At 39.7% G+C, this 19,179-nt stretch overlaps 1 protein-coding gene across 6 annotated transcripts in view; it reads left to right on the forward strand.

Annotated features, from left to right (window-relative positions):
- Window positions 1-19,179, forward strand: part of znf217 (zinc finger protein 217) — a 76,486-nt gene that overhangs the window by 45,533 nt on the left and 11,774 nt on the right. For all 6 annotated transcript variants that reach the window (XM_087994940.1, XM_087994944.1, XM_087994943.1 and 3 more), the window contains 2 exons: window positions 2,569-2,694; window positions 7,119-8,861. In XM_087994940.1, the coding sequence (XP_087851066.1) occupies window positions 2,569-2,694; window positions 7,119-8,861 (1,869 nt within the window). The remainder of the gene's footprint in view (window positions 1-2,568; window positions 2,695-7,118; window positions 8,862-19,179) is intronic.

Below are 19,179 nucleotides of genomic sequence, written 5' to 3' on the forward strand. Positions count from 1 at the left end.
ATAAGAGGGAGACCAGAATTGTATACAGTATTCCAAAAGTGGCGAGGTCATTTCCTGGCTTGCCACACCTGCCTTGGTTGGAAATCTGTCAAATGGCCCTTTGTTGTAGCAGCAGGCTACAATGAAGTAAGTGCTGTACAGTGGTTAGCACTATTGCCTTACAGCACCAGGGACCTGGGTTTGATTTAAGCTCAGGTGACTATCTGTGTGGAGTTTGCAAGTTCTCCCCGTATCTGCATGGATTTCCTCTGGGTGCTCCAGTTTTCTCCCACAGTCCAAAGATGTGGATTGACTATGGTAGATTGCTCATTGTGTCCAGGGATGTACAGGCTAGGTGGGTTAACCCTATTACAGGGATAGGATGGGTGAGATTCTCTTCAGAGTCAGCATGGATTCAATGAGCTGAATGGCCACTTTCAGCACAAGGGAATTCTATGAACTAGCTGCACCCCACACCGATCTTGTTTCTCAGGACTTTGTCTCTCTTGTTCCGCCCATCAATGGGCGGCACGGTGGCACAGTGGTTAGCACTGCTGCCTCTCAGCGCCAGAGACCCAGGTTCAATTCCCACCTCAGGCGACTGACTCTGTGGAGTTTGCACATTCTCCCAGTGTCTGCATGGGTTTCCTCCGGGTGCTCCGGTTTTCTTCCACAGTCCAAAAATGTGCAGGTTAGGTGGATTGGCCATGCTAAATTGCCTGTAGTGTTAGGTGAAGGGGTAAATGTAGGGGAATGGGTCTGGGTGGGTGGCGGGTCGGTGTGAACTTGTTCGGCCAAAGGGTCTGTTTCCACACTGTAAGTAATCTAAAATTTTAGGCCCTTTGCTTCTCCCTGTACAATCTGTCCATTGCACCTCCCGTGCCTGATGAAGGGCTTATGCCCGAAACGTCGATTATCCTCCTCGGATGCTGCCTGGCCTGCTGTGTTTTTCCAGCACCACACTTTTCAACTCTGGTCTCCAGCATCTGCAGTACTTTTTCCTTCTTGCACCTTCCATGCCTAATTAATGTTTGGCTTTAATCATGTTGAAGAGTAATTTTGGCCTTTTTTTTTAGGCTTGATATTTATTATATTTTATGTCCTTCCGATGATGCCTGTTGAAGTTTAAGACATTGGATAATCATAGTTTACTAGTAAATGGCGTGTGATAATGTTTAGTGTCAGTTGATAAGCCACATGATCACAATGAGTAATTTAGGAAAATGCATTTAAATTGGCTACAGATTCATCTAGTGATCACAGTTTGCAACTACATCATGGAAGTTGAAATGAAAAAACTCATGGATTTTTTTTTCATTTTTGAGATGTGGGTGTTTGAGGTTAGCATTGCTTGTTCCTTCCTAGTTGTCATTAAGGTGACAGGGTTATCAATGATGGCAAACATTTACAATGATAAATCTGAAATCTTAGATTCAACTCCTACATTACTGTGGTATTTGTATATTTCATACTCTAACTTCTTGTGACTTTTGGAAAAAAAGTCAGCAATATTCCTGTGTGTATTTTCAAGTCTGTTTCTACCTTTTTGTCATGTGACTAGATAGCCAATGCACAAGGAATAAATCCATAGTCCAGAGCTACTTCCCATTAGTGACTATTATTGAAGACCTTTAAATTGACAACTTCCTTTTGGTGCGTAAGAGAGGAGCTGAACTCAAATCTCAAACCACTTATACCTACACCTTTTAGAATGCATTGTTTCTTTTCCAAATTGGACATGGTGATTTCAATTTAAAAGTCAAAGTTTATTAGAGGCAAATTATGAATGATCTCGCTAAGTTGGTGAGTGAATGTAGCTGGCCTGGTCAGCAAACAAATGGTAATTAAACGTTGAACATTTTAGTGCTTATAAACCAGCATTTGAGTATATTTATACCAAAACAAAATACTTGTGTGATTGCTGGAAATATTAAATAAAACAAAACACAATGCTGGAAAAAGCTCAACAGGCAGCATCTTGAGAGAACAAGAGTTAATGTTTTGGTCCAAAGACTACTCTTCAAAATACTTCTAAAGAAGAGTCTTTGGACTCTACGCTAACTGTTTCTCTCTTGATTGATTAAAGTTGAACATTGCTTATTGTATCTTTTGCTCTGTTCCCAAGATCAACATTCAACTTTCCACATAAACTGATTTTTAGTTACACCTTTTTTTTGTTTTATTCAGAAGAGAGTGAGACATTGGAGGTAGCAAAATAATTTTGGCCTGGAGTTGTCAGCTGGCTTACAGTGAGGCATTTAAATCGATAGCATACTCCAGTTTGCCATTGAATTTGATCATCTGTTGTTAGCTTTGATACTCTATTTGGAGAGGGGTGTATTTGTGACTTTGTGTAATTTTGCCTTTTCAGTTTCTAGTTATACAGATGTATGTGTAATTTCTTGCATTCTGTTTTCAAATGATTTTTTGAGTTTAATTACAAATGCATAATTTTAAAGTACTTTTCAATATAGTTTTTTTTCTGTAGATTCCATTTATAACTGATTCAATTCCTTGGGTTAGGAGAAACTTGTGTAAAATGAATGGAAGGAAATAGTTGAAAATGGTTTGCTCTTTTTCTCTCTCTAGATCGGAGTGAGGATGGCTCAGAACGAGGAAGAAGTAGAGAGGCTGGCTCATCTGGTGAATGCAGTTACTGTGGAAAGTCTTTTCGCTCAAACTATTACCTCAATATTCATCTCAGGATACACACAGGTGTGTCTGTGTTTTGCTTGTAAGGAATCCTCATGAATCGGTTTAAATGATAGGGTTAAAATTATTGACCTCGCATTGGGTATAAGATATGACCAAGCATCTTCCAGCACACAGGTAGTGGTCCTACTTCTGGTCCAGAAGGTCAGAGTGCAAGTCCCAACTGTCTCGGAGGCGTGCCCCAATAGGTTGCTTAATACAAATAGTAGGAATGACCATGACCAAGCCATTGATGAAAGCTAGGTTGGAGCTTTACATGGATTGACCCCAACAAAGAATATCTAAAGAGCTTGCAAAGTCTCATGGAAAAAGGCTTTTGAAATCAATTTACGTTTCTTGACCGAAAATCCATTTATTCCATCATGGATTTATTCCTTTTTTTTTGCTGTGACCACAAAAGGGATTACTTCCTAACCTTATGCACAATGTTCCTTTCATCCATATCTAGAATTACATAGAAGGCGAATCCTTAAAGTGCTGGACAATAATGGCTTCATTAATTGAAAACATGAATTTAAATTTTTACTGCCACGCTGAACAATTGTGAAGGGTCTAATTAATTAATTTTGTAGTATATTTTCCAAATTGATTGATCTTTCTGTGTGGAGTTCTGTTTTGCTCATGTTGTACTAGTCAGTAAGACCTTGTCTGTAATATCAAATCTTTCTCAAAGCTTGTGAATTTTGCACTGCAGTCTGGCACTAATTTTATGCACAGTTCGTCTTTATTTTAAACCCTTTATCATGTTATTTTTACTTTATCATGTACATTTTTATTGACTTCGATTTTCTTGCTGATTTCTGGATGTTGTTCAGCCCTCTGTAGTTTGTAAAAAACTTAAGTATATGGTCCATTCCATAATTGTGAATTATAAATACAAAGTCATTTTTAGCTCTTCAAATGCACCCAGTTTGCTTATTGCTAACCAGATTCTTCAGCTACTTCTGGTTGAATGCTATAATAAGACCTTTCATATTGTATGGTTTTATTGTCACTTGTCCTTGTAATTAATTCTCTACCCGTATCAATGTAAAAACAAATCCATCAGCCTTTGTTTACTTAAATCTTTCTGAAAATAATCAAGGACTAATTAACTTTTGTAGTCATGGATAGACCAGCTGTTATGCTGTTGACCTCTACCTCATTTGAGCTCCCTGTAACTTGTCTACTTAGCTTTGATATCAGCCAATTTGGTACAAGCCACGTTTCCCTATTCACAAATAGTTGTCAAGTTTTTCCATCAATCTAACTATTCCATCTAGCTTCTGATTTGTTCAGTTGTTAATTATTTCGACGAGTATTAACTTCCCTGTTAATCTCTTTTGATGTATCTTGTTGGTCTTCTGAAAATCGAAGGAAATTGCATATGGATTATCCTTGCCAACTGAGCACTTCAATAGTTGTGCAAAGAGAATGAACAAAATGAGTAAGAAATGACTAAATGAACTTAAACTTAGTCTTTGGAGATGGAGAGTACATTGGAAAAATGAAAGTGATGATTTAAACAAATTGGACGAGTCTCTGATGCAGGTTAATTTAAATTCGTTATCAAGAATATTCTGCCCTTTTTTCATGCATGATGCATATTGCAAAACCAGCTTTTAAAAGTGCATTGTTCCTCATCACATTTGATAATAGTTTATTTTCCCTTTCCATCAAAGGATTTGGGATGTTTTCATTTTTGAATACAAAATTGAAGAACACTCTGAATTTCTGTATTTTTTTTAGAAAAGGTACCAGTTGAAGCCACTGAGGCGCTGTGTGTGTGTGTGTGTGTGTGTTACAAGGCAAGCTGCCGATATGAAGCAAATGATTACCTGGCGTTAGGTGACCTAATGGCCTCCCCCCTAGCAGTTTTGAATTGTTGGTTCTGGTCATGTCTGCTGAGAGTATGCATTTGAACAATGTGATAATCTATTTGGTTGGCTAACCTAACATATTCCTGAATGAGGAACGTGTTAGAGCTGGTCCTGTTCCATATTTTGTGAAAGCACAGAAGGGAAACAGGAAGAGATGTATAATTTTGTTCAATTTTGAGAAAGCAGTTTTGCCGATCAAAATAAGGTAAAGGAGCAGGATTGGAATGTTTGGCTCAAGTCTGCACCACCATTCAATAATGGCTGATATATTTCTCCAACCCATTCTCCTGGCTTCTCCTTATAACCTTTGATTCCCTTGCTAATGAAGACCTTACATTCCCGTGTCTTAAAGACATTCATTGACTTGATCTTCACAGCCTTCTGTGGCAATAAGTTCCACAGATTGACCACCTGTGACTGAAGAAACTCCTCATCTCAGTTGTCCCTTCGCTCTGAGTTTGTGTCCTCAGGCCTTGGTCTCTCCTAGTGGCAACATCTTCTCCATGTCCACTCTGTCCAGGCCTCTCAGTATTATATGCTCAAATGAGGCCTCCCTCATCCTTTTAAACTCCATATGGTGCAGACCTAGAATCCACAACCACTCTGCATATGACAGGTGCTTCATCCCTGAGATCGTTGTTGTAAACTTCCTCCAAGAGCAGCATATCTCCTTGGAAAAGGAGCCCCAAACTGCTTGCAATATTCCAAATGTGTACTGATCAAAGCCTTATACAGCCTGAGCACTACACCCCTGCATTTGTATTCTAGTCCCCTTGCATACCAATGTTGCATTTGCCTTCCTAACTGCCAACTGTACGTGCATGTTAACCTTAAGCGAATCATGAACTAGGACTCTAAGTTATTTTGACCTTCAGATTTTTGAAGTCTTTCTCTATTTAGAAAACAGTCTTGCATCTATTCTTCCTATCAAAGTGCATAAACTTTCACTTCTCCGTATTTGTATTCCATCTGCCGCCTCTTCACCCACTCTTCTAGCCTGTCCAAGTCCTTGTGTACCCTTCCTGCTTCCTCAATGCTACTTACTTATCTATGTCATCTGCAAACTTACCATCAGTGCCTTCTGTTACTTTGTCCAGATCGTGAACATGGATAGTTGTGTTCCCAGCACTGACCGTCTGTCAGACTCCAGTGGTGACTGGCTGCCATCCTGAAAAAGACCAGTTTATAGCCACTGTCTACCTTCTGCCTTCTGCCATGCCATACCTTGTCCCTAACACCTTTGGATCTTATCTTATTTAACAGCCTCCTGTATGACACGTTGTCACATCCTCACTGGAAATCCAAATAGATCACCTTCACTAGCTCTTTTTTTTTTGTCTAACTTGTTTGTTACCTCCTCATGGGCAAATCTATTTCATCTCTGAACATCAAAACTAAATTACATATTGGGAAAACTTAAATCTCTGCTTACCAGATGATCTGACCTTACTTTCCACTTTTTGGACTCACTGTAAATTGAAGCAGCATCAGATTTCATATCAAAACATTGTTGAAAATTTCAGTCCACTGATTGAAAGGGTACTTGGGGAATGATGCCAATTATTCTGATATAGTCTGGAACTACAAAGGTGTGAAAGACAGAAATAGGGAAGAATTTTTGAAGTGTATTTAGAATTTTTGAAATCTGTACTTTTGTGGCCGTGAGGAAGGAAGCATCCTTGGGTCTGGTTCTGTGAAATGAGATGGGTCCAGTATCAAGGAACATTTGGGGAATAGTGATCATAGTAACATAAGGTTAAGGTTAGCCAGGCATGAGAATTGAGGCTAACTAGAGTGGGGTGAAGTTGGAACTTGTCCAATTGAATCTGAATCAAAAGTTGACAGGCAAACCAATGAAGTAACAACATGTACTGCCTTCAACGCTGCTGTTGGTACATTCTGTACTAGTCTAGTGGGATGGTTGGTCAGGTATCTAGCTGAAATTGAAATCCCAGAAGTGTGAAGTGGTAGGGTGGAGTGAAGAGAGGCAATTTCTGGGGAAAAATAATATTCTGGAAGGGAAACCTTCATCTTGGAGTTTATATGCAGAAATTGTTGAAGGTGGCAAAATTGGTTGAGAAAGTGGTTTAAGAAGGCGTCAGTTACAAAAGCAAGGAAGGTTTGATCAACACTAACACAGCGGTAATTAGAGTACTTGGTCAGATTTATGGTAGTGATTCAAAGGCTGTGGGACTTCAGTTGGATGGATAGATTGGAGAAATATGGAATTATCCCCTCTGGCGAAGAGAACTGTAGGAGGGGTCTCTTTCCTACAATCACCATTCTTCTTGTCCTAACCAACAAAACAAATGTTTGAGTGGTAAAGCTTTTCTTTACTGAAAGAGGAGTATTTCTGGTTTGTATTGGAAGATGTTTTAATCTCATTCTTTTCTTTCAGGTGAAAAAATGACTCTGAAATGGTATTTAAATCATGATGGAAAAAATACTGAAGGGGTATATCTTGTGACAAAATAAGTAATTTGCATGATTATGGTTCATAATGCAAGTAATTGGTAGGTCCAAAAGTATAGAGGTGGTTCATTTAAATCTTTTTGTTTTTTGCTTCAGGTGAAAAGCCCCATCGGTGTCCTCTCTGTGACTATGCTGCAGCTCAAAAGACCTCACTTAAATATCATTTGGAGCGACACCACAAGGGTGAGCAGAAAAAGCCTGAAGAAAAGAACGATTCTCTGAAGAATTCATCAGCATCTCCCAAGTTGGAAGTGGTACCAAAAGGAAGCGATGAAACCGTTCAGGAATCTGTGGATTCAACAAAATTGCTTGCAGACTCTTTGGGCAGTGCCAAAGATTTAGATGCAGACTTTCCTCGGAGGAAGCACAAACTGAATCCTCCTCCTCCTCCTCCTCCAGTTTTTGCTAATGCTGCATTTTCAAATGTGAGCCAGGAGCTTCCTGACTTGAACAGGGATACTAGTTTGCATCATAACCACCCTATCTTCTGCAATGCAGCACTACCATACTGCAAAAAATCAAAGGGTGAAAAACTGATGGGTGAGTCACACAGGAATGACTCTGATCCAAAGGTGGTTCTTGATGCGGAAAATTCAAAGGTTTCGGAGGAATGTTTAATGGAAGGATTGTCAGAAGGTGGTAGTCAACAGAATAATATTAGAAACACAAGATGGGAACCTGCTCCAATAAATGACCAATGCTATGTTAGTACTCGAGTTAAGTTAGAGGACTTCAGTGATCAATCTGAATGCAGCTTTTTGGAAAAGCCCTTGAATCTTTGCACGATGATGTATCAAAGAAGTCTGTGTAGCAATGGTAGTCCTCTGGGAAATGCAGCTACCTCAGTTTCCAAGAGTGCCTTACTGAGCAACACGTGCCCATTTTGTACTTACAGAACTTTGTACCCAGAGGTCTTAGTGATGCACCAAAGGGTGGTGCATAAATACAGTGCTGACCCAAGCCCAATAAATGGAATGCGCAGTGCTGTTTGTGGTGGGTCAGTTAAAAGCAGACGCACTGGATGCCCCCCTGCACTATTAGGTCAAGATGTTTCTTCTTTACTTGCCACCAAAGAAACAAACAGAGAATTTTCTCGTCGGACCAAGTCACCAGTACCGGCAACTTCACCAGAATCTTCAAACTTGCTGCTTGGGAAGGCAAAATCATCATCGTCGTCATCATTGTCATCATTACACCAGTCTCAGTGCAATAATCTTCTTCCTTCTACAGCAGGATCCAGATCATCAGGTGACTTTAAAGCATTTAAGGCAACCCAAAATTCCAGTGCACATGTAGAAAATTATCGATCAATGCACACGGAACTTCGACAGATGCCAGATGTAGTTCAAAGAATGGAAAGAAGTGGACCATCAGAACCTGGCAATAGTAAAAGAAATACTTCTGAAAGACCCTGTATCAAGTTGGACTATGAATCTGATGGACCTAGGGGATCTTTAGTTAGGTTTGACAGTCTTTGGGCTTCAAACATTAGTAAAATGTGTCTTACTGATGTGTCTGAAAATCAGGGAGGCTTGGACTCTCATGAGCGTACAGCTAAAAAAATGAAACTAAACAGTCCTTTAAGGAATGATCAGCCTATTTTTGGAGCTAGGAGGGGTGTCCAAGGAAGAAATGTGAAATTATCTCCAGAAATACCTTCTGTTCAGGCAAGAAACTCTGGGATACCATCTAAGTCTGGATCACCACTCGATTCAAATGGAGTTGACCCGCATTGGAATGTATTGAAACTTTTGAAGTCCTACAGCCCACAAGACTTTGCCTCGTTATATAATAATTGTGGACCCAGTAATAGTGGAGATCCTAATATTGGTCAAGAAGGTAGGTGTAGTTTTTCAAATTTACTGTAGATGCCATTCTTGAAGTCTGAGTATTTTAAAAAGGTTTTCTCACATTATATCATTAGCTTATCTTGATAGGAAATCCATTAGAAGAAGCCTGAGACACAACTAATCTCCACTTGGCGAGGCAGATTAATCATGGGGAGATTTGTCTCGTAAACTTAATTTGAATTTATTGGGACAACTGGGTATGTAGATGAGGGTAGTGTTCTCTGTAGACTTCAGTGAGGCTTTTGACAAGATCTCTCACAGCAAACTGATTAAGAAGCTTAGAGCCCATGGAATCCCTGACAATTCAGCAAATTGACATGGTAGGGAGCAGAGGGTGATGGTCAAAGGGTGTTTGTGTGACAGGAAATCTGCACCCAATGGCATGCTGCATGGTTCAGTGCTAGGTTTCTTCCTGATGGTACTGTGCGTTAATGATAGATATAAATGTAGATTGTATGATGAGTCAACTTCCAGGTGACATGGGAATTTGTGGTGCAGTAAATTGCAAGCATAAAAATCTTAAACGACAGGGTTATATAGGCAGGTTGGTCAGATAATCTGAAAAGTGGTAAATGAAATTTAATCCTGAATGATGTGTGGCAATGCATTTTGGCTGGACTAGCGAGGCACAGTACATATTTTTACCTCTCAGGGTCCTAAGGATCTGTAGGATCTTGCTGTGCCTATCCTTGAAGGCAGCAGGACAGGAAGGTAAGGTGATTTTAAAAAGAACATATGGGATACTTGCTTTTATTAGTTAAGGCAGTGAATAGAGGAGTAGTGAGGCTATGATGGAGTTGTGCATAATGTTATTAAGGCCATAGTTAGAGGACGGTGTGCAGATATAGTCATCTACAATAAGAAGGGTAGAATTGCACGAGATGGTGCGAAGGAGTTACACCAGGATGTTGCCTGGGCTGGAGCCATTCAACTGTGAAGAGAGACTAGATAGGTTGAGGTTGTTTTCCTTACAACTTATAACTCATCAGTTAGATTTTTGTCATGACTCCACCCCTGCATTCTGTCTGCTCTGAAGGACACAGGCAAAGTCCATAGGGAGAAATGTTTCCCTTTTTTAGTATGGGGCACAGTTTAAATACAAGCTACAGGAGGTTCAGAGGGGATTTGAGGAAAAGATGCTCTCACCAAGAGGATGGTGGGTATCACTGCTCAAAGTGGTGGTAGAGGGAGAAATGCTTAAGAAATCCAATTATTTAGATGAGCAGTTGATACACTACAGCATACAAGGGCAGGTGCTGGAAAATGGAAAGAACAAAAGTGCCAGATGACTGTCACAGACGTAATAGACTGAAGGGTCTTTTTCCACACTGTTCAAAACCCAATGACTCTGCAATGTTTAAATTTTTAAAATGGTCATCTTTGTCGAGAGTGAAGGTATACTTTTATTGGATTCACGTGTTAATTTAAGCCCTTCCCAAAATACCATAATTTTGAAGGTTCTATATTCTCCTTGGGACCAAAAATTTTTATCTACATTTTTAATATCAATAACCCTATATACCAGATATTCTTTCCTCTGCTTTATCTATAATCAAAAACACGCCTCCAAAAGACTTGATAATTACTGAAAAATGACTTATTGGCTAATACATTTCTGGCAAACTAACTTCAGTCACTTGCTATGCACTGGTCACCTTTGATTTGTGTTTTTTATTATCATTTTGTAAAATTTCACTCATTGCTTTATTTGAACAAACCTCTAAACAGAACATCACCTTTGCAGGGTGAAGGAGGGTTTACATGAGCTGAACTCCTGACAACACCATCTGCTCTGGACCAGCAACCTCATTATGGTTCCTGTGAAATTGTCTTCAAACTGATCTTTAGCTGTGTATGAAGTCAGTCATTGATGTGCAAATGTGACAGATTAAATGAAGGTTCAGGTTAAATTTTGTAGCATCAACAGCAAGATTAAATATATGCCACATTGTTAATGTTGCAGGATTGAAAACTGTTAGCATGCAAGATATAGGTATAATTACCTTTCTAAATCTTTTATTCAGTTTCCAGTGGAAATGGGTTTTGAATGAGAAGGTGTCACGGATCCAGCCTTAATTTTACACTTGATAATGTAGGCAGTGGAAAATACTAAATGCCTTCAAACCCAAAGTGTCTTTGAGCACTTTGAATTACAAGCAGGTCTTGTTGGTCTGTGACAGCATTCTCTGGGGCAGAGTAGTGTGTTGGATGGAAGATCAGGAGTGACGTGGGAAATGCATTACACTCAGCAAACTTGATTAGCCCATGATGTTTCCAATCACTGCTTGTTCATCACACTTCTCCTTTCGCCCAAAGGAAACGAGAAAGTTCTGGTGCCACTCATTCCTTGTTGCTTTTGTATCCGTTGCCCCCATTAAGGTGATGACGTTCCATCTTGCCTGACTTGCTGCTTGATGAAGCTGGTTGATGTCTGAAAAGTAAAGCCAGCTGTTTAAAGGATCATGCCTGACAAGAGTGTAATGCTAGTGTAGAGGCATATCAAGCTTGTGGCTTTTAATTTAATGCAATTTATTCATACTTGCAGTCTTACACTTTTTTTTTGAGCTGCCAACCCTGATGACAATGAAGGCTGACATGTAGTCATGCCGAGGTTCATAGTAGCCAGAGAATGGGTCTGGCATATCAGACATGCTAATGACATCTTCCTGTCCTGAATTTTAACATGATCATTTCTCCTGCTGTTTTGTGGTTATGTTACTTGGGACACTTACAGGTCATAGAGATTTTGTCAGAGTGTCTATTTTTTAAAAAAAACTGAAAGTTGTTGCTCAGCAACTGTTCACACCTAGACGTTTAACTGGAACCCTTCCAGGATCATAAACACATACCGTTGGTTACATGCAGTTTTGAGGTATACACTTATGTATTCTATATTGCTGTTAGGAAAAGATTGGTAAAAATATTTGCATTCTTTTAGGATTTGAACTTTTTTGTATATCTAGCAGCTCAATGAAAATTCGTCAAAGTTCTCTATTTAAAGTTGTTAATTTTAAGGATTTATCACAATGTTTTTGGGCAAGCGACTATCCTGAAACAAATTGCTGAAGTTCTCTTTTGCTGGGGAAGAAAGTGTTTTTGGACAAAACCTACAGTATTGTAAACCTACCCATTTAAAATTTTCCAATATTTCATGAGAAAGATTTAACCACAGTCAAGTGACAGTCACCATATGACCCACTGTTTCTGTGGAAGGTACTTACAGTAGAACATAGGAGTTGAATAGTGTAACTATGACACAGTCCCTACAACTTATCCCAGTCTTGTTCTCAGTCAGCAAGTGAGATATTTTTGAAATGAGTGCAGGTAGGTTGCTTGTTTTCTCTTTCTCTCATCTTTTTTTTAAAAAAAAACACAAGGATCTCTAACTGCCCCTTTCTCTATGATCAGCTAACTTGTGAATCCCTGACTCAACCTGACTGTCAAAAGAAATGTATTCATCTTTTGTAAAAGTACAACATTCATGCTGTACATTCACACTGCTTGAGGTGTCTCCAGTTTTTTTCAGTGTTTTGCTGAAAACACTGATCAAATCTAATGTCGGAAGGAACTGTATACCTTTTGAATCTAAAATAAAATGATCAATCTCTGCTGGTAGGAGACTTTGTTTTGTGAACAGTTGAAACAAAGATGGACCTCCAGTTCAATCTCCAACTTTGGTTTTCCTTGACTGGACATTCTTCAAAAGAAGCAGCCCCTATCACTAAATGTTACTTTTATCATATGATGTAATTGAAGATGCAAGTGTTCCCATGTAACTTACTTCCTGATTAACTGTTTTTCCTGTTTAAATAAAAACAGATGAGGGTAAGTTCCCAGATGCTTAACTGAGTACACGTAGGAAGGCAGATTTGGTGAGTGTTATATGGTGACTGAGTGGTTGAGGTCAGAATTGGGTTCTTAAATTCCTAGGTAACAGTGCTAACATGATTAATGGCGCTCGCAATGTTTGGCTTAAACTTGACATCTGTCTACATCCAGACTTGGTGAAATAGTTGTGACTTGTTGTGGAGTTTCTGCATGCTTTGCTTGATCTAGTTTGGTAGAACCTGCCAGGATTCTAGGTCTGGCGAGGGAAATTTACCTAGGTGATGATTAGGGGTAGCAATGTTTATTGCTTCTCTCCTTGCCTTTCCTAATCTAGGAATAGTATTGCTCTGATTGAGATCAGCAACCAAGACAGGTTTATGATTAAAACCACAACTATGTTGTCAGGGTAGGTTATTGTTATATAAATTGCAGTGTGGATGAGAAAGGATCAACATGAAAACTTATCCATTTTCCTTTTATTTTTTTGATGTTGTTTCTAACACATTGTGCCAGGCGACGCAATTAATGGGTGTAGTTCTACCTCTGCGATACATTGCCATGTGAGAGTTGAGATTTTGTGTATAAATAGATTAGTTAAGAAAATCTATTTAAGCTTGAACTCTGAACTAAAAGTAACCTTAGCTCCTGGTGTAAAGCAGCATTGAAATAGAAAGTAATGTGTTAATAGTTGTATAAAATTAAGTGACTAACAATGTATGTTCAGTACTTAGTTATAATATCTACTTGGGAACTTCTAATAGTAAATACTTGTTAAATTGAGAAACGTGGTAGCAAATCTGTATCTGCCAAAGTACTGTAAACTCTAACGCAGTATCTCCTCAGTTGGTTGAGGGCTGACCATTGATTAGCATACTAGGACAACTTCCCTGTGCTTTTCAGCATTTTTTTTTTGCATCCACTAGAGGTTTAACATCTCATTAATGCAACCCTCTGTGTTGGACTGAAATGTGATCCAAGATTTTATGTCAACTCTTGGGTGAAGCTAGGACCCATGACCTTCTAACTTGAATATATTATTTCCAGTGAGCTACATTTATCCAGTTAACTGATCCAGTGTGTAAATTGTAAAGTTTTGTCTTGCTTGACGTGTTCAAAGTTTGAGAAGATTTGTAGCTCGGGTGCTCGTTGTTGTGGTTCTATTCGCCGAGCTGGGAATTTGTGTTGCAGACGTTTCGTCCCTGTCTAGGTGACATCCTCAGTGCTTGGGAGCCTCCTGTGACGCGCTTCTGTGATGTTTCCTCCGGCATTTATAGTGGTTTGAATCTGCCGCTTCCGGTTGTCCGTTCCAGCTGTCCGTTGCAGTGTTCAGTATATTGGGTCCAGGTCAATGTGCTTATTGATTGAATCTGTGGATGAGTGCCATGCCTCTAGGAATTCCCTGGCTGTTCTGTTTGGCTTGTCCTGTAAAAGTAGTGTTGTCCCAGTCGAATTCATGTTGCTTGTCATCTTCATGTGTGGCTACTAAGGATAGCTGGTCATGTCGTTTCATGGCTAGTTGGTGTTCATGGATGCGGATCGTTAGCTGTCTTCCTGTTTGTCCTATGTAGTTTTGTGCAGTCCTTGCATGGGATTTTGTACATTGGTTTTGCTCATGCTGGGTATCGGGTCCTTCGTTCTGGTGAGTTGTTGTCTGAGAGTGACTGTTGGTTTGTGTGCTGTTATGAGTCCAAGTGGTCGCAGTAGTCTGGCTGTCAGTTCGGAAATGCTCTTGATGTATGGTAGTGTGGCTAGTCATTTTGGTTGCAGCATGTCCTCGTTCCGTTGTCTTTTCCTTGGGCATCTGTTGATGAAATTGCGCGGATATCTGTTTTTGACGAATACATTGTATAGGTGTTCTTCTTCCTCTTTTTGCAGTTCTGGTGTACTGCAGTGTGTTGTGGCCCTTTTGAACAGTGTCTTGATGCAACTTCTTTTGTGTGTGTTGGGGTGGTTGCTTTCGTAGTTCAGGACTTGGTCTGTGTGTGTGGCCTTCCTGTATACCTTTGTGGTATCCCAAAGATTTTTGGGAACCTTTATCATGGGTTGGAGTTTACCGCCCCCAACTAGCATTTTGAAGGGAGACTTTTTTTTTTAAAACAAAGTGTGCACCTTTCCCACTCAATCCTGACCTATCTCCTGTATCACATTAGGGAGTCAAGGCATTAGGTATTCCATGTGCCCCAGGGCTCATTTGAGGCCCTTTACAAGGTCAAATAATGACCAGCTAAGACCCCAGTTCCATCTCTACTGCAATATTACATGCTGCAGGAGGAAGGCAGAGACCGGGTGAATTGTATAATGACTGCCACTAAATGCTATTGGGGAAGAAGGAGGTCATTGACTCCTGTGACACATACCTGCACCTATTGGAGGCATTGTCTCCAAAGGATTTAGTCCTGTATTAACCCAGGCCGCACTGACCTCAATATGTGTGCATTAACCCCTGTTACATCCAGTAATGCAGTCCTACATCTTTCCCATTCATATTGTTAGAAATAGGTTAATTTAAATTCAGCAACACAAGATTTATCCTGTGCAGTAATCTGTGAAAATTTGAGATCAAGAACTGTTTAAAGTAAAAATTAACAACTTTATTTCTTAAAGTATAAGAGAATAATTCACTAACAATTATTTACAACTCCTTCCTCTAACCTATCTTTTACTTACCCTTCTGTAATACAAGTCTGATAAAACCCCTGAGTTGAATTTACCAAAAATTCAAATTTCAAAAACCAGGCAGCTGTTGAATCTTTTTGTATTTTCCTGTGTAGATTTTCTTTTTTCGGGAATTTCTGTTTCACAGGTCATTGACTGATAAAGGTATTTTTGAGAGCTATGTTTCAGGCCGTCTGTACACGTTGGTGGCTTGGCAGTTCTCTCAACTGTTCAAGTTTTCCCGGTCTTATACCTCCCAAAAGTATCGGATTGTGTCATTGGCTTTTAATATTGTCAAGATGCTAAATTCAAACTTGATTGGAGTTTGGTATTTTTGGGGTATAATTTAAACTAATTGGCCAAATTTGAATTTGTATTCAGACAACCAGCTACTCTAGTTGTTGGACCAAATGTGACAATGTCACTATCCAGCACTGTGTGCTCTGAGTCCTTCACTCTCTTAAAGGTATGGTAGACTTCTATACCTTCATGACACATCCCCCCCCTTAAGAAATGAACCGTCATAATGAAAAGATGGTTTCATTTTTCTTTCTATTCTTTAAACATATTACCATAACATACCAATAACTTTAATCTAAGTTAATATTTATATATACAACATCTAAACTTTCAGGTAAATCTGCGATTACATTCTTACGGCCCACAACATGTACGATTTTTAAATTAAAAGTCTGTAACATAAGATTCCAATGAAATAGTCTCATTCTTATCTTTAAAGCGTTCTAAGAATGTAAGCAGACTGTGATCCATGTACACAATCATCTCCCAACATATTGTTCGTGACACACACATTAAAATGTTGTAAGGCTAGTACCAAACACAGTAGTTCTTTTTCGATTGTGGATTATTTTCTCTGGTGGATGTTGAGCTTCTTCAAAAAGTAACCAACTGGCAGTTAAATCCCATCCTCATCTTCCTGTAGGAGTACAGCTCCAAATCCTATGTTACTAGCATCAACAGCAGATTAAAGGTTTTGAAAAGTTTGTAACTAAAACTGGTTTGGTGGTTAAATTGGCTTTCAAATTATCGAATGCCTCCTGGCATTGTTCTGTCTGCAGAAACTTTGTGGTGTTCTTCAGCAGATCAGTTAATGGTGCCACTACACCACTGAAGTTTGGAACAAATTTTCGATCGAATCTGCTGAGTCCTAATAATCAAAGCACCTCTTTGTTCGACGTTAGTCATGGAAATTCTTCAATGTCTTTGCTTTCCATGGAGTCAATCTTCCATGACCATTATGTCCCAAGAATGTCACCTCTGCTTTCGCCAATTCGGTTTTATTTAAGTTTATCACCAGTTGTGCTTCTCGTAGTCATTCAAAGAGCTCTGCCAGCTGTACCATGTGATCTTTCCAAGACCATCTAAAGATCATTACATCTAACAAATAGACTGCAGTTTGTTAACCCAGCCACAACTCTGTTCATGAGTCTTTGGAATGAGGCGGGTGCACTTTTCATTCCAAAGGGCATCGCTTTAAACTGATATAGCCCATTTGGGGTTACAAACACAGAAATTTATTTTGCCTTCTCTGATAAAGGTACCTACCAGCAACCATGCATTAAGTCCAGCTTGGTGATGTAACTGGCTTGTCAGACTTTTTCAAAACAGTCCTCCAATCTAGGATTTGGGTGGGAGTCTGATTTTGTAACAGCATTGACCTTCCAATAATCCATGCAGAATCACTTGAGTCCTGTCCAGTTTGGTAACTAAGGTGATCGGTGAGCCCCACTTGCTCTGGCTTGGTTCGATGAGGTCCTCATTGAGCATGATCTCCACCACCACCTGGACCTACCTGGCTTTGAAAGGATTAAGCTGATATGGGTGTTTTATCAGAGCAATATTCCATACATCTACTTCATATACAATAGCTTTAGTCCTCCCCATCTGATTCTTCCATATGTCCTCATATTGTAGGAACAAATCTTTCAACTGCGTTCTATGCTCGTGAGACAGCTAGATAGTTTACTAACCTATCCCACTGCTCAAGGACTGCTTCATTTTTAAAATCTATTTTGAGGCACGTCAAAATCCACATCCTCCGAATTTGATTCCTCACTCTATGGGGCAGTAACTAATACCTGTTTCTCTGGTTCTTCCTCTCTAGTATAATACGGTTTCCAACATGTTCATGTGACATACCCAATGCCTTTTTTCCTATCTGGCATCTTTACTAGATTGTTTACCTGACTCAACACTTTCTCAATTTGATAGGGACCACTAAATCTGACTTTGAAGGGATCTCCTATCATTGCTAACAGTACTAACACACCATCCCCTCAGGAAAATGTCAGAGTCTCAGAGCTTTTATCTGCCACCTGCTTCATTCTACACTGCCCTCTTTAGGTGCTGTTTGGCTAACTCATCTACTCAATTTAATCTCTCCCTCCCCTCCGATACATAATCTAAGTGCGAGATCTCTGACTTTGGTCCTGTCAATTTTCTTTAATTAATTTCAAAGGGTCTCTCACTTCATGACTGAATAGATTTGTTTGGATATGTCTAATGGCAAAGAGTAAACACCTGTATCCCAATCGTGCGGGTAATCCTAACAGTATGCTCTCAACATGGTCTTCAAGGTCTGATGCCAGCTTTCTAAAGTTTCCTGGGATTCATGATACGAACTTGATTTAAAGTGCTGTATACTTAAGCTGATCACCTCAAACAGCCTAGCAGTAAAATTTGACCCTTGGTCTGACTCGATCTCTCCAGGTAGCCCATACCGTGTGAAGAAAGCAACTAACTCCTCTACTACCCTTTTTTGCCTTGATACTCCATAATGGAATTGCCTCCGGAAATTTGGTAGACACAATCATTATGGTTAACAAGTACTGGTTCCACTTTTTGTTCTCGGGAGGGGACCTACACAATCAATTATAACCCACGTTAAAGGTTCTTCAAATGTGGAAAATGGCAACAAAGTTGCTGGTTTTATTACTGCCTGTGGCTTGCCTACCATTTGACTTATATGACACATACGGCAAAAGTTAACCACATCCTTGTGCATTCTAGGCCAATAAAAATGTTTTTGTACCTTTAGCCTGAGTCTTTCATCCCCCTAGGTGACCACCTACAGATAGTTAATTTGCTACTTGTAACACCTCCTGTCTGTATGCTACCAGCAACACAATCTTGTGCACATCGGCCCATTCCCTTACAATTCCCTTAGCCTTTCAGGACTAAACACTTCTGTCTGACCCTCTCTGTTCAAGTTTTTCTTGCACCATTACGTCAAACAGGGTATCCACTAACTGAATCTCAACTCCTTCACCCCTCTCTTTACTTTTCACTACATGCTGTAACTTATGATAGTGGCATCTTGTTACCACAGTCTGGGAAAATACCAGGATATTTCTATTCTAACTCAGTTTCTTGGTCTTCCTTGGACATCACCACAATCACTCCCTCTGTAACTTCTCCAGTCTTAAGTTGGCACTCCAACCTGATCTTACATGGGGAAATGCCAAATTTCTGTCCATCTATCCCATAAATTATCTCACTATCTGGTAACAGATCAGAAAGTGGGCACATTCGCTCAGAAAGTGACTGGATAGATCCTGTATCTCCCAAAATTATCTCCTCTTGTCCTTCTCCCCAATTCTTTGAGTAAACTTTACCCACAGAGGTGAATTCTTTGTAGAGATCAGGTACTAACTGCATACCCAGCCCCTGCCTAGGCTGTGCGCTGTCCTGCAGCTCCTCGGCTCTTCTTGAGGTCTCCTTTTACTACATTCACTAATGCCACTGGCTTAGCTGCTTTTACCACATCTTTTCCCACAGTGCCTTTCTTTAACGACCAGCACTGA

This window comes from Chiloscyllium plagiosum, unplaced genomic scaffold (assembly GCF_037043375.1).
Source record: "Chiloscyllium plagiosum isolate Xiang-an unplaced genomic scaffold, Cpla_swu_hap1 HiC_scaffold_15, whole genome shotgun sequence".
Lineage (NCBI taxonomy): Eukaryota > Metazoa > Chordata > Chondrichthyes > Orectolobiformes > Hemiscylliidae > Chiloscyllium > Chiloscyllium plagiosum.